Source organism: Peromyscus eremicus, chromosome 14 (genome assembly GCF_949786415.1).
Source record: "Peromyscus eremicus chromosome 14, PerEre_H2_v1, whole genome shotgun sequence".
NCBI lineage: Eukaryota > Metazoa > Chordata > Mammalia > Rodentia > Cricetidae > Peromyscus > Peromyscus eremicus.
This window is the reverse complement of record NC_081430.1, coordinates 67,202,154-67,216,311: the sequence shown is the minus strand read 5'-3', so window position 1 is coordinate 67,216,311 and position 14,158 is coordinate 67,202,154. Positions and strand designations below refer to the sequence as shown.

The following is a 14,158-nucleotide window of genomic DNA, read 5'->3' as shown; positions in this document are numbered from 1 at the left end:
CTCTGTCTTGAAAAAACAATAAATAAATAAGATTTCAGAAATTTTGAATGGAAATCAGAAGAGGGTGTTGGATCTTAGAGCTGGAGTTCATGCATTTTAAGCTGCCCAAGATGGGTGCTGCAATCTGAATTCAGGTCCTCTGGAAGAGTAGCATCAGCTCCTCCTAACCACTGAGCTCTTTCCACCCCTTATTAAAATTTTAAACATTTAGCCGGGCGGTGGTGGCGCACGCCTTTAATCCCAGCACTCGGGAGGCAGAGCCAGGCGGATCTCTGTGAGTTCAAGGCCGGCCTGGGCTACCAAGTGAGTTCCAGGAAAGGCGCAAAGCTACACAGAGAAACCCTGTCTCGAAAAAACCAAAAAAAAAATATATATATATATATATATATATTTTAAACATTTATTTTATGAGTATGGGTGTTTATCTGGATGTGTATCTGTGCACCATGTTTGTGCTATGCCTGACGACATCAGAAGGGGGGTCTCAGATTCCCTGGGACTGGAGTTATAGACTGTTGTGAGCCACCATGTGGGTGCTGGGAATTGGTGGTCTTCTGGAAGAACCACCAGTGCTCTTAACTGCAGTTGTCTCTTACTACATTTTTTTAAAGTTATTTTGTATGCATGTGTGCAACTTGCAGAAATCTGCTCTTTCCTACCACTTGGGTGCCAAGGCTCAAACTTAGATGTCATGCTTTGCAACAAGCACCTTTACCTGCCGAGAGCTCAAGAACATTCTTATGATCTGTGTGACTGGGATAAGTATCTGTTTAACTTTGTTAAATAAAATGAGCTGTGAGCCCAGTGGTGGTGTCACACACCTTTAATCCCAGCACTGGGGAGGAGGCAGAGACAGGTGGATCTCTGAATTCAAGGCCATCCTGGTCTACAGAGCAAGACCCAGGACAGGCACAAAAACTACACAGAGAAACCCTGTCTTGAAAAACCTTCCCCACTCCAAAAAAAAAAAAAAAAAAAAAAAAAAAAAAAAAAAGAGAGAAAGAGAGAGAGAGATGTGGTGGGCTGGAAAGGTGACTCTGATTGCTCTTCCAGGGGACCAGGATTCAATTCCCGGCACCCACACAGCAGCTAACAACTGTCTGTAACTCCAGTTCCAGGGGACCCAACAACCATAGCAAAGTACCAATGCACATAAAATAAAAATAAATTAAAAAGAAAAGATTTGTTAAAACAAACAAACAAACAAAAACCAAAACCAGGCTGCAGCTCATGAACACAGAGCCCTAGCTTTGATCCCTAAAACTAAATGGGGGGCAGGAGGGGGGGGCGTGATATAACTACAGCACATTCTGATACGTGAGGCAGAAACTAACGCTGCAATCATAAATGTAAACTTCATAGTAAGATTAAAGGTTTATTTAGTATTTTGCCTGCACACATGTATGAGCACCACATCCATGCCTGATGTCCCTGGAGGTCAGAAGTGGGCACTGGATTCCCTGGAACTGGAGTACATACAGTTGTCAGCCATAATGTGGGTGCTGGGAACAGAACCCCAGTCCGCTGCAAGAGGGTATGTGATCTTAACTGCTGAATATCAATGCACTCCCCAAAATTAAGTTCTGCTGTGGGATGGCCCTTCTGTATGCTGTGACTATGTGTTGCTCTCATTGGTTAATAAAGCTGTTTTGGCCTACGGCAAGGCAGGATAAGGTTAGGTGGAAAAACCAAACTAAGGAGAGGAAGAAGGGTGGAGTTGGGGCAGACGCAACCCAGCAACCTGAGAAGCAAGATGCCAAAGGACAAGTAAGCCACAGGCCATGTGGCGATGCATAGGTTAATAGAAATGGGTTAATTTAAATGTAAGAGCTAGTCAGTAATAAGCCTGAGCCGTTGGCCAAGCATTTATAATAAATACAAGCATAAGCCTCTGGGTGATTATTTGGAAGCTGCTGTAGGATGGGGCAGGACAGAAAAGAAGCCTGTGTTTACAAAGTTCAGCTTTAATTAAAATTCCAGAATTTAATAAATTAAAATGCTAATATACATTTTTCTCTCTGTGCAAATATACAAAAAGTTCTCCTTTCTCCAATTTGTTACTGTTAAATTATAAATACTCAACCATGTACATCTAAAGAAGTTTCTTTTATACCACTAATTATTTTAACATATCAGAGAAATTTACATAACAAGTTAGAGAACAAAAGTAAGAGATAATAGGAGCTTCCATTCTATCCATATTATCTACTAAGACCACGGTGTGGGCAACAGAGTGTAGATTAATTGCAGTAGTTCCTTGAATGAAAGACTCTAGACAAAATCTTCCACAAACACAGGTTTTGGCAGTATCCAAATCTCGGCAAAGATGGAAAGGAATGATATGAGGGCCATATGGAATCCTAATGGGGAAAAACATATACAACGTTACTATATTCTGAATTGCATGTGTTTAGACAAGAATTAGAACACTGAATTATATAATGAAATAAAAACAATGGCAGGACTCAGTATAACCGGTTTACTTTCCCAACTGCTAAGAACAGGGCAAAGAGACAGCAAAACAACAACAGAATGCCCCCAGCCCTCCTAAGTATAACCCTGAAGGCACTCTGGAGGCTCAGGCAGATGGAGCCAGGCCAGACAGGCCTACACAGGGAGACATCTCAAACAAACAAAACATGCTGAGGTCAGCCTGGATGCATGAGACCCTGTCTTTTTTGTTTGTTTGTTTTTCGAGACAGGGTTTCTCTATGTAGTTTTGGAGCTGTCCTGGAACTCACTTTGTAGACCAGGCTGGCCTCGAACTCACAGAGATCCTCCTGCCTCTGACACCTGAGTGCTGGGATTAAAGGTGTGCGCCACCACCACCCGGAGACCCTGTCTTAAAAAGCACTGAGGGGGCGGGGGGGGGGGGGGGCAAAGCCAAGTGAATATCTGTGAGTTCGAGGCCAGCCTGGTCTATAGTGCTAGATCCAGGACAGGCACCAAAACTACACAGAGAAACCCTGTCTCGAAAAGGCTTGGTTGACAGGCTGTAATCTCACCCTGTCTGGAGGCTGGAGGAGACAGATCCTAAACTCAGGTCCTGACTGGGCAGAGGGCATAACTCAGTGGAAGGGTACTTGCACCCAAAAGTTCAATCTCTAGTTAAAAAAAGAACACTCCGGAGGCAGAGGCAGGCAGATTTCTGAGTTCCAGGCCAGCCTGGTCTACAGAGTGAGTTCCAGCACAACCAGGGCTACACAGAGAAACGCTGTCTCAAAGAAAAAAAAAGCAGCAGCGGCAGCCAGGTGTAGTGATGTGAGATGAATCCCAGCACTTAAGGCAGGAGGACTGCAGATTTGAGGCCAACCTAACCTACACAGTAAAACATCTTTTAAAACCACCAAGTTAATCCTTTGGGGGCAGAGGTGGGGAGAGCTCAGCAGGTAGTCCTTGTGGAATAAGCATGAGGACCTGATTTTGATCCACGGAACCCACACACAAAATCTGGGTGCAGTGGACACTTGTAATCTCAAGGCTTGGGGGGCAGGGCGGGGAGAATAGGCAGATTCCTGGGTTTCCTGGTCAGCCAGCCTAGTCTCCTTGGTAAGTTCTAGATAAAATAAGACCATCTGTAAAAAAGTAAGATGGATGGCCACTAAGGAATGATGCTTGTGCCTGACATTTAAGTTGTATTCATGTGAGCATAAGTACATACACACACTCAAGTTGTTTTTTTTTTTAATATCATCTTTCTGCTATTTTGTAGGCACTCAATTACTAATTACATCTTATTGCTGTGACAGACACCCTATCAAAAGGCAACTCAGGGAAGGAAAAGGCTTATTTCATGTTATACTTCTAGGTCACAGTCAAATCAATGAGCAAAGTCAAGGCAGAACCCAAGCAGGAGCTTGAAGCAGAAACCACGGAGGAACACTGCTTGTCAGCCGACTCACTGGCTAGCTCTGGCTAACGTTCAGCCAGCTTCCATATTCAGCCTAGGACCACCTGCCCAGAGACAGGGCTACCCACACTGGGCTGGGCTCTCCAGTATCAACTACTAATCAAGACAATCCTTCACAGACATGGTCACAAACTAACCTGATAGAGAAAATTAATTATTCAACTGACACTTTTTTTCAGGTGATTCTAGACTGTGTCAAGTTGACAGTTGACACTAACTAGGCTAGTTCACTTCCTAAGCTTCCACATCTACATGACAGAAACATGGACAACAAAAGAAAACAAAAGCCCAGTCAATGGAGTTCATTTCCTGAAACCGACTGCAGTTTAGTGTTTAAAGGAAGAGAACCGTCAGTTACTGAGTCCTTCAGGAACAAAATGTTTTGGTGTAACATTAGCTTATTTAGCCTCAAAATTCTGTAAGGTAGATATTATTATTCCAGTTTCAGATGAGATTAAGAAGTTAACTAATGTGCAAAAGTCATCCAAATGGGTGAAGGCAGCAGTACAATTCAAGTCTGGCTGAATAAACCACACTTCACTATGTGCCAGATTGGATGGATCCTCAAACTTCTGGGTGCATTAGAATCACCTGGAGATCTTATTAAAACAGAACTAGTCCCCATTCTGAAAATTCCTGATTCTGTAAGTTTTGGAAATATATAAACTTGTTAAGGAACTCTTATCAAGTTCCTACCTGATCTGCTTGATGCTGTTTCATCTGCTCAGGGCACTATATTGAGAAATGGTACTATATAGTCATCCAGCCATGTCTGTAAGCCAGGAACACATGATAGCATATTTAAAATAAGATTTATTTTTATTTTATGCGTATGAATGTTTGGCCTGATTATACGAATGTGTAATGTATGTGTCCCTGTGAGTGTGCGTAGAGTGGACCAGATCCTCTGGAACTAGTTACGGGTGAATGTAAGCTTCCCTATGTAGGTGCTGGGAACTGAACCTGGGTCCTCTGAAAAAGCAGTCAGAGCTCTCTGACCACTGAGTCATCTCTCCAGCCCAAAGATAAAGCATTTAACATACAAGTAAGAAATAGTGAGTGCTGGGATTAAAGGCATGCACCATCACCACCACCCGGCTAACTAATCTTCAATTCTTGTGAGGAAAACTGATAGCAAATAAATGTTAAAGAAACATAAAATGGCAAGTAAAAAGTACTATAACAGCAAAGTAAGCCATATAACATAGAGACTAAAACTCACAATAGAGTGGGCAGGTAAGAACTTTCTGCAAAGACATGAGGGTAGAGAACCAAGGAAGGGAGTGAGCTGAGATTCCAAGCAGGGGTAAAGAACATGAAGGCCACTGGAGCAAGGGGTCAGGCTATGCATGACATTAGGAGGGTTGCTGTTGTTTTGTTTTGATTTTCCAAGACAGGTTTTCTCAGTGTAACATCCCTGGTTGTCCTGGAACTCAATCTGTAGACCACACTTCTGTCTCCTGAGGGCTGGGAGTAAAGTGCGGGCCACTGCGCTGGGCTTATTTAATATTAGGAGTTACTAAGACTTGACTGCTGGGGCCGGTGAGATGGCTCAGTGGGTGAAGGTGCTTGTTGCCAAGGCTGAGGACCTGAGTTCAATCCCAGGAACCAACATGGTGGAAGGCAAGAACCCACTCCAAGTTGTCCTCTGACCTCCAAATGCTGTGGCATCATACATGCTCCCACTATTCCCTGGCTCCACCAAAAACCTAAAAGTTAAAAAACCCAATAAGACTATCACTCTGAGTTTCATCAGAATACTGGGATGCTACCAAAGCAGCATATTTTATGGCTGAAAGGCTTACCTATTGGACAGTACTGCTCGTGCAGAAGACTCCAATAAAGTTAATGGTACTTGAAGCTTTATAACTGGAAGGACTCCTGGCTTTTCAAAAGTATTTCCGAAAAGATCCAAGTACTCTAAGGATAGCGTTTTAAAATCACAAGGTAGAATTGTAAGTTTATTTCGAGCTGCTGACAGAAAACGAAGGTTTGTTAGCTGTCCTATCTTGAAAGGAAACTGAATCAATTCATTATCATTAAGGTTTAAATGTGTAAGTTCCCGAAGTTGGCAAAACTGCACAGGGAGTGCCTTGAGTTTGTTCTTGCTGAGATCCAAACTCTGAAGTGACTTCTGGAGTGTGGACTGACACAAGGACACGGGAAATGACTCCAAGTGATTGTCACTAAGGTTCAGCTCTTGAAGGTGGGTGAGGTCTCCAACTGTAGCTGGAAGCTTTTTTACACAATTGTGACTCAGGTCTAACTTCCTCAGGTTTTTTAAGCAGAGTATGCGCATATCAAGTCGGGCAAGTCTACAGTGAGAAGCCTGAAGATGTTCCAGAGAATATGGAAAGTTCTTGCTCAGAGGATAATCCTTTTTGGATGTGATAACCATTTTGGTTTTAAATTTTTCAAATTCTGAAGTCTTCACTGGTGTGGGAGTTGAAAGTGGTATGCTGACGTCACAGCCTCTATGAGCCAGTCTCGAAGCTGAAAGAAAACTCTTTAAACTGCCAGGATTGGCCTGAATAAATAAAAATAAATTATCAATTATTAATCCCATTTTAGATACTTCATGCTTGTTAGTTCTTTCCTTAAAAAAATCCCACAGCCGGGCGGTGGTGGTGCAATCCTCCCAGAGGATTGGGAGGCAGAGACAGGCGGATCTCTGTGAGTTCGAGGCCAGCCTGGTCTCCAAATCGAGTTCCAGGAAAGGCGCAAAGCTACACAGAGAAACCCTGTCTCGAAAAACCAGAAGAAAAAAAAAAAAAATCCCACAGTTGCATACACAGGCTATGTAATTGTTTTTTTGTAAAAAATACTTTAGTACTTGGTCTAAATTTTAACTTTCGGAGTTTTCGGGGGCAGTGAGAGGGTCAGTGGGTAAAGGTGCTTGCTGTTAAGCATGACATCCTGAGTTCAATCCTTGAAACCCACACAGTAGGAGAGGACCTACTGTTGAAAGCTGTCCTTAGACCTCACCCATGTACAGGCATGTGCATGCATACATACACACAGAATAAATAAGTGTGGGGCCGGTGAGATGGCTCAGCAGTTAGGAGCACTTGCTGCTCTTGCTGAGGACCCAGGTTCAGTTCCCAGCACCCATATTAGGCAGCTCACAATGGTCTCAGTCTCGGACTCTCGTTCTCTCTGCCCACAGGTCAGAGATCAGGATGTAAGGGCCTCAGATAAGACTGGGGCAGCACTATCTGCATGCCGCCATGCTCTCTGCCAAGATAATAGACTAAGCCTCTGAAACTGTAAACAAGCCCCAAATGAAATGCTTCCTGTCATAAGCGTTGCCATGGTCATGGTGTCTCTTCACAGCAATCCAACAGTGACTAAGACACACATAGAAAGAAATGCAAAACGTGTTAACAGAAGCAATAATGATAGATACTGGAAAGCTCTATGTGGTGGCTCAGGCCTGTGATCCCAGCACTGGGGACGTTGAGGTAGGACTGCTGTCAGTTTTAGGTCAGCTGGGCTGCCTAAGACCCTATCTCTAACACACACACACACACACACACACACACACACACACACACACACACACCCCTGCAAGAGTCTGTCTCTAACTGCTATGTGGGCCATCAAGATGCTTTAAGAGCCAAGCAACCTTTCTTTTGTTTTTGTTTTTGTACACTGTCTCCCTGTGTACTCCCGGATGGCCAAGAACTTGACATGTAGATCACACTAGACTTGGGCTTACAGAAATCCTCCTGCCTTCGCTTCTGAGTGCTGAGATTACAAGGGTTCGATGCTGCACCTAGCTTGTGTATTTTTTGTTACTGTTTTCAATACCCTACCTTACTCAGACAGATGTCCATGGGAGGCTCCTTTAACCGGATGGTGGCTTTCCCCTCATCCACAAATTTCATGAAGAGCTGCTCAACGTTCTCTTTTAGCTAGTTAAAATCAAAGCGGGGAGGGTGGGGAGAGGACAAAAATAGTCGTTACTATTCAACAACACTCGCTGCAACTAGAGTGTGCCAGTCTTCTTCCAGGTTTTAGTTTAGCCTTTGATCCCAAAGTCTAAGTGTCTTATGGAGTTTTTCTTTGGTTGGCTTTTTTTCTTTCTTTTTAAGTAGATGAGTAGTTAGAGCTTCCAGCCAGCTGACACTGGGTATTACTGCTCTGTCGGTTGTGTCCTTCCTTCATTTTAAGAGAAGGCTCCCCTTCTTCCAACCCACTTACATGGCTCTAGCAAGAAGTGCCAGCAGCAGTTCTCCACCTTCATAGCCTCTGTCCCCAAGGTGAACATGCCTTCAGATACATTAGATGAAAACTCCACGGCAGAAAGCTTGCCTTGTTGCTATGGTAACCCCTGAGCTGGACCAGTGACTTGACATAAGTGGTGCCCAAAACTTTCCATAACTGATGTTTTTGTTTTAGACTTCAGTAACTCCTTACGGAGAGGCCACCGCGTACCAGGCACTATGATAACTTGGAGTAGTGTTGAGTAAGAATGGTGGCGCAGGCCTTTCATCCTAGCAGAGGCCGGCGGATCTCTGTGGGTTCAAGGCCAGCAGAGTCTACAGCACAAGTTCCAGGATAGCCAGGGCTATCTGACAGAGAAATTCTGTCTTGAAAAACAAAAAGTATGGACAGTCTGAGACAGTTGTTAAAAAAACACAACAAAAAGATAAGTAGGGGTTACTATAACCTAGGCAGGGAAACCTTACTCCGTTTAGGAGTAGAAATGTGATTTTAAAGGTGAAGAATTAAAGGACTAGGAACTGTAGATGCAATTCTGAACAGTCTTCTTAAATAAGAAAGACAGAGGGGCTGGAGAGATGGCTCTGCGGTTAAAAGCACTGACTGCTCTTCCAGAGGTCCTGAGTTCAATTCCCAGCCACAACCACCTGTAATGAGATCTGGTGCCCTCTTCTGGCCTGCAGGGACACATTTAGGCAGAATACTGTATACATAATAAATAAACCGAGAGAGAGAGAGAGAGAGAGAGAGAGAGAGAGAGAGAGAGAGAGAGAGGAATGCAGAGGTAAAAGCCCAGAGATTGAGAGCAGTAAGTAGCTAAGACCACCTTTTTTTTTTTTTTTTTTTTTTTTTTAATACAGCATGTATGACTGCAGGCCAGAAGAGGGCAGATGTCTGTGAGCCTCCAGGTGGTTGCTGGGAATTGAACTCAGGACCTCTGGAAGAGCAGTCAGTGCTCTTAACCTCTGAGCCATCTCTCCAGCCCTAAGACCACCTTCTAACCACTGGCTGCCGCTGCTGTCCTTCCCCTGAGAAAGAGACCTACTTCCTGTGTGTCTGTCTTTTTATTGACTTTCTGTTCTGCCTTCTCATTGGTTCTAAACCCAACCACATGACCTCTTTGTCACTGCCTGTCTATACAGACCTCCAGGTCTCTATGGTTGGTACTGAGATTAAACGTGTCTGTCACCATGCTGGCTGTGTCCTTGAACACACAAGAGATTCTGCCTGCCGTGTGATCAGATTAAGGGCCTGTGCTACCACTACCAGACTTCTGCTTAATGTCTATTACCTTAGCTCTGATCCCCAGGCAACTTTATTAACATACAAATAAAATCACATTTCAGCACAAATAAAATATCACCATAAGGAACATGTTGGGTAAGTGGTCAGGGGGATAAAAGGAAATAGCATCCCAGGTGGAGGGAACATATGAAAAGCCAGGAAGGGAGAGCTTGGTAACTGTGAGAAGCTCAGGAATTTAGTATGGCTAAGAGGTGGTGGTAGGGTAGCAAATATGTATGGAAAGAAAACAGACATTGAAGAGTGAAAGATTCAAGAACCATGAAATTCAATAAGGATTTAAGTTAAGAAACATAATTAGTTCTGCATTAAAGTTTCTCCTAGAAAGCCAGGTGTAATCCCAGCGCTCAGGAGATAGAGGCAGGTGGATCTCTGTGAGTTCTAGGATAGCCTCGTCTACAGAGTGAGTTCCAACACAGCTGAGCTATATCCTGAAACCCTCTCTCAAAATATAACAAAACCAAAATTAAAAAAGGAAAAAACAATTTTTTTTCTTCCCCTGGGACCAGGTTGGGGCACATGCCTTTAACCCCAGCACTTGGGACAGATGCAGGTGAGCTCTCTGTGGGTTTGAAGGCAGCCTGGTCTACAATGAGTTCCAGGCCGGCCACAGCTACCTAGAAAGACCTGGTCTCAAAACACCCAAAATAAATAAATATGTTTAAAAACTTCTCCTAGAACTGCAGTGTAAAGTCTCAGCTGGGAGGCTGGAGAGATGGCTCAGCGGTTAAGAGCACTAGCTGTTCTTCCAGAGGTCCTGAGTTCAATTCCCAGCAACCACATGGTGGCTCACAACCATCTGTAATGAGATCTGGTGCCCTCTTCTGGCCTGCAGGCAGAACACTGTATGCATAATAAATAAATTAAAAAAAAAAAAAGTCTCAGCTGAAGGAGAGAAGGACAGGACGAAGAGGGGCAACAGTAGAAGAGGGGCAACAGTAGAAGCTGATCGGAGCGGGACGATTTATCTGAGAAGGAAGGAAATGTAGTTCAGATGGTAGAATGCCTACCATGAACCTGGGGTTCTATCCTCAACATAGCAGCACAAACCAGGTATAACGGTACTTGCCTGTAATCCCAGCGGTTGATAGAAGAGGCAGGGGTATCAGGGGTATCAGGAAGTCAAGGCCATCTTTAGCTACATAGTGAGTGGTACAGCTAGCCTAGCATGCACAAGATTCTAGGTTCAATCTCCGGCACTCCAAAAGTAAATGAATGAATGAATGAGTGAGTGAGTGAATGAGTGAGTAAAAACAAATTGCTTGGATAAGATAATACTCTCTTCCCTCAACTAAGTATTTGCTGTGAACTAAACCATATAAGGGAAAGAATCCTAGAAAACACATAGAATCCACTAAAAAAAAATCAGATTCAAGGCTAGGTGATGAATCGTTCACTCATCTACATAGTACAACAAAGTCATCTTGTTTTCACCAGATAGCAGTGTCTGGGAATGGAGGAAAACGGATTTTATAAATCTTGTTTCAAACGTCCGGTTCGGTTACGGACAGACTCTATATAAAGTTTGCCACTCTACAGGCACAAAGAATCTCTGGACCTTGGGCCAAGCATTTACGAAATAAATAAAGCACGTGGCAAACAACTTTAACAGCAACAACAACAAAGACAAAAAGTCAGATTTAACCCGAACTCCAGTTTGGATCGTTTTCATTGTTAACACTCATTCTCCCCGTGTGCGCGGCAGACTGAACCCAGAACCTCGTTATTCATTGGCAAGCTCTCCATTACTGAGCTACAGACCCAACCCCTTTTCATCATCTCTTAAAGACCTCTATTGTTAAAGGGGGGGAAAAAAATCAAAAGCTCTGAAAAATACTGGGGAAGCATGTTTGACTGATGACGCGCGGTTCCTTTATGGTTCCCTCAAATCAGCGGCTTCGCTGCAGTGTCGGAAGCCTGTAGACCGACGGTGTCTCTATCTACCAAGTGACACCCCCAGAAGCCCGCAGAGAAAGTCCGGCGGGGGTGGATGCTCACGGCGCCCCCGCCGCCTACCTCGTAGCGGGTCCCCTGCTTGTCCTTCCTGGTGGAGACCAGCAGGCAGGCGCGGCTGCCGGGCTCGGCCCTTGCCCCGGGCTGCAACTCACTCCTGCGCGGCGGCTGGCACAGGCTCACCACCGCTCGCACGCCTTTGCCTCGGCTCTTGAGCCCCAGGACCGGCAAGTGCCGGCTAAGAACCTCCACCTCACAGTGCAGCCTCATCTTGCTGCTGCTAGCTGGCTGGCCTCCGGGCCGCCAGGCTTTGAAACTTGGCGCCACCCGAAGGGCAGGGCCTCCGGGGGGGGGTCCTCACGCCAGGGCTGCCCGTGGCCCGCCTGCATCCGCCGGCTTGGTGTCTTCGCAGAGATCCACCCCAGATTCCCCGTGGGACGGGTGGAATGCCCATTTTTTAAGCATTATTTAGTGTTTCCTGACGGAATCCCTGCGTGCTCGTGCGCACCGGAGGGCCTTCCCTCAGCCTCCGGACAGGCGGCCGCCGAGGGTACCACGTCCTTCCTTGGCAGGTAGTGCCGTAGGTCCTGCAGTTTCAGCGCCCATGGCAGTTCCCTGATCACACCCTGGGCTAGGGATCCCGGAGGGAAGGCGAGTGTCACCTTTGTTTATAGGGTCGGGCGTTTGGGACATACGCCAGTGAGGATGTGCTTTCGCCAGGCAGCATCAGTCAAGTCCGAGCGGAGCTTTAGGTGACGGCAGCGGGCGAGGCGACTCTTGTTGGGCAAACTTTGCTGTGTGATCTGCTGCTGAGGCTTGGAAAGACGGCGGAGACCCGCCTTCACTTCTCATTCCTTTTTTTTTATTTGCTCAGCCCGGGCTAGGGAGGCACTTGCTCTCCCTCTTGCCATACCTTAGTTGTGGCATCGTAGTTAACATTTTATTTTTATCTAAGTTGCGCTTTTGTCTTTTTTTTTTTTTAATTTATTTTATGTGCATTGGTGTGAAGGTATCAGACCCCCTGGAACTGGAGTTACAGTCAGTTGTTAGCTGCCACATGGGTGCTGGGAATTGAGCCCAGGTCCTCTGGAAGAGCAGCCAGTGCTCTTAACCACTGAGCCATCTCTCCAGCCCCTAAGTTGCGCTTTTGTAATTGTGAAATGACGTTCGGAAACACCAATTTTCAATTTAACCGCGGCAAATTGAAATATGATTAAGTCTTCAGTGAGCGTGTTTGTTTTCGTAGAGCGTGTTGAATTTTGTGTGCGTTGATTTCGCATCCTGAAAACCACATATTCAGGAGATAGGCACAGATAATAAATAATAAGTTGTCACCCCACCACACACCCTTTTAGTCTTCTCTCATACGTTCATATTTTTGCTTGCTTAACACTTTTCCAACCAGTGTTGTCGCCATCATGCCTGGCACTGGTTTTCCTTCTTGGAAACTCCCAATTACACCTAAAACCTCCTTTCATTTATTTTCCTGAGTTTCTGGCATATACTAGGCATTCAGTTGATGATAGGCTGAATTTCGGGGCTGGAGAGATGGCTCAGTGGTTAAGAGCACTTGCTGCTCTTCCAGAGGACCCAAGTTCAATTCCCAGCACCCACATGGAAGCTAACAACTGTCTGTAACTCCAGTGATCTGACACCCTCACACAGACATATATGCAATGTGCAAGAAATAAAAATAAATAAATTATAAAATTAAAAAAATAGGCTGAATTTCTCTGATTGTTCTCCTCCCCTGTGCCCATAAGCAACATTATTCACCGTGGTGTGTAGCTTAGATTGTGTCAAGATAGTAGTGACTGGAGACTGACTGAAAGTTGACAAAGACTGGCAGCCCTTGCCCACTTGAGCTTCATACAGCAAATGGAGCATGGCCAGTGTCGGGGTGCACCGTGTAGCCCCGGTCGGTTGAAGAAAGAAGGCACTACCAAGATGAATTCCTATGTGGCATCAGAAAGGTCTAGCTTCTTCTGATGGACAGAATCCCGAACAGCCATACACAGACATATTTATTGCAAGTTACACAAAGTATTTCCTCATATCAAGGTCCCTAATCTTTTTTAAATTATTTTTTAATAATTTTTATTTTATGTGCATTGGTGTTTTGCCTACATGTATGTCTGTGTGAGGGTGTCAGATCTTGGAGTTACAGACAGTTGTGAGCTGCCATGTGTGTGCTGGGAATTGAACTAGGGTCCTCTAGGAGAACAACCAGTTCTCTTAGCCACTGAGCCATCTCTGTAGCCCAAGGTCCCTAATCTTAATTTACATGTCTTACTGAAGGAGAACATCACCTGCCTCCATGACTCAGTCCTCCATTATGTACTGTGTGCAACACAAAATAACACAAGAGCCTCGGGTATGCCTGAGAGTCTTGTGACCAAAGTCATGGGATGGCTGCACAGCACCTTCAGCAAAACAATCACTGTTAGCCACAGATTCTTCAAGGTTAAAGTATTTCTAAAAACAGCTGTTCATTCTAATATCTACCCCACACAGCGACTCTGTTAAATTCCTACAACAGGCCAGTTTGCCAAGAAAGACTGGAAAGCCTTCCTCTCCTGGGCTTCATGGACCTAACAGAACAAGAGCAGTAAAAAGCCCCTGTGGTACAAACGTCGGAGAGGCATCTGCTGTGTAACTGTCCCGTGACAACTAATGCTTTTTCCTCAGCTCCCTGGCCTACTCCCATTCTCAGGGGTGCTTTCTCTTCCTCAGTACATTGTATTTATTTTTACTTTCAACCATGTGTAC

At 44.9% G+C, this 14,158-nt stretch overlaps 1 protein-coding gene across 1 annotated transcript; it reads right to left on the bottom strand.

Moving 5' to 3' along the window:
* Positions 1-2,020: 2,020 nt before the first annotated feature.
* Positions 2,021-11,710, bottom strand: Lrr1 (leucine rich repeat protein 1). The gene is made up of 4 exons (XM_059279442.1): positions 11,453-11,710; positions 7,726-7,824; positions 5,716-6,437; positions 2,021-2,360 (listed from the first exon to the last, which is right to left on the bottom strand). The coding sequence occupies exons 1-4, from the start codon at positions 11,657-11,659 to the stop codon at positions 2,120-2,122; spliced, it is 1,269 nt and encodes a 422-aa protein (XP_059135425.1). The 5' UTR covers positions 11,660-11,710; the 3' UTR covers positions 2,021-2,119.
* Positions 11,711-14,158: the final 2,448 nt, after the last annotated feature.

Coding starts and splice junctions, on each gene's coding strand:
- Lrr1 (XM_059279442.1), bottom strand. CDS start 11,659: ATGAGGCTGCACTGTGAGGTGGAGGTTCTTAGCCGGCACTTGCCGGTC. Junction 7,825..11,452: donor AGCAGGGGACCCGCTACGAG/GTAGGCGGCGGG, acceptor GATTTTAACTAG/CTAAAAGAGAACGTTGAGCA. Junction 6,438..7,725: donor TGGACATCTGTCTGAGTAAG/GTAGGGTATTGA, acceptor TTATTTATTCAG/GCCAATCCTGGCAGTTTAAA.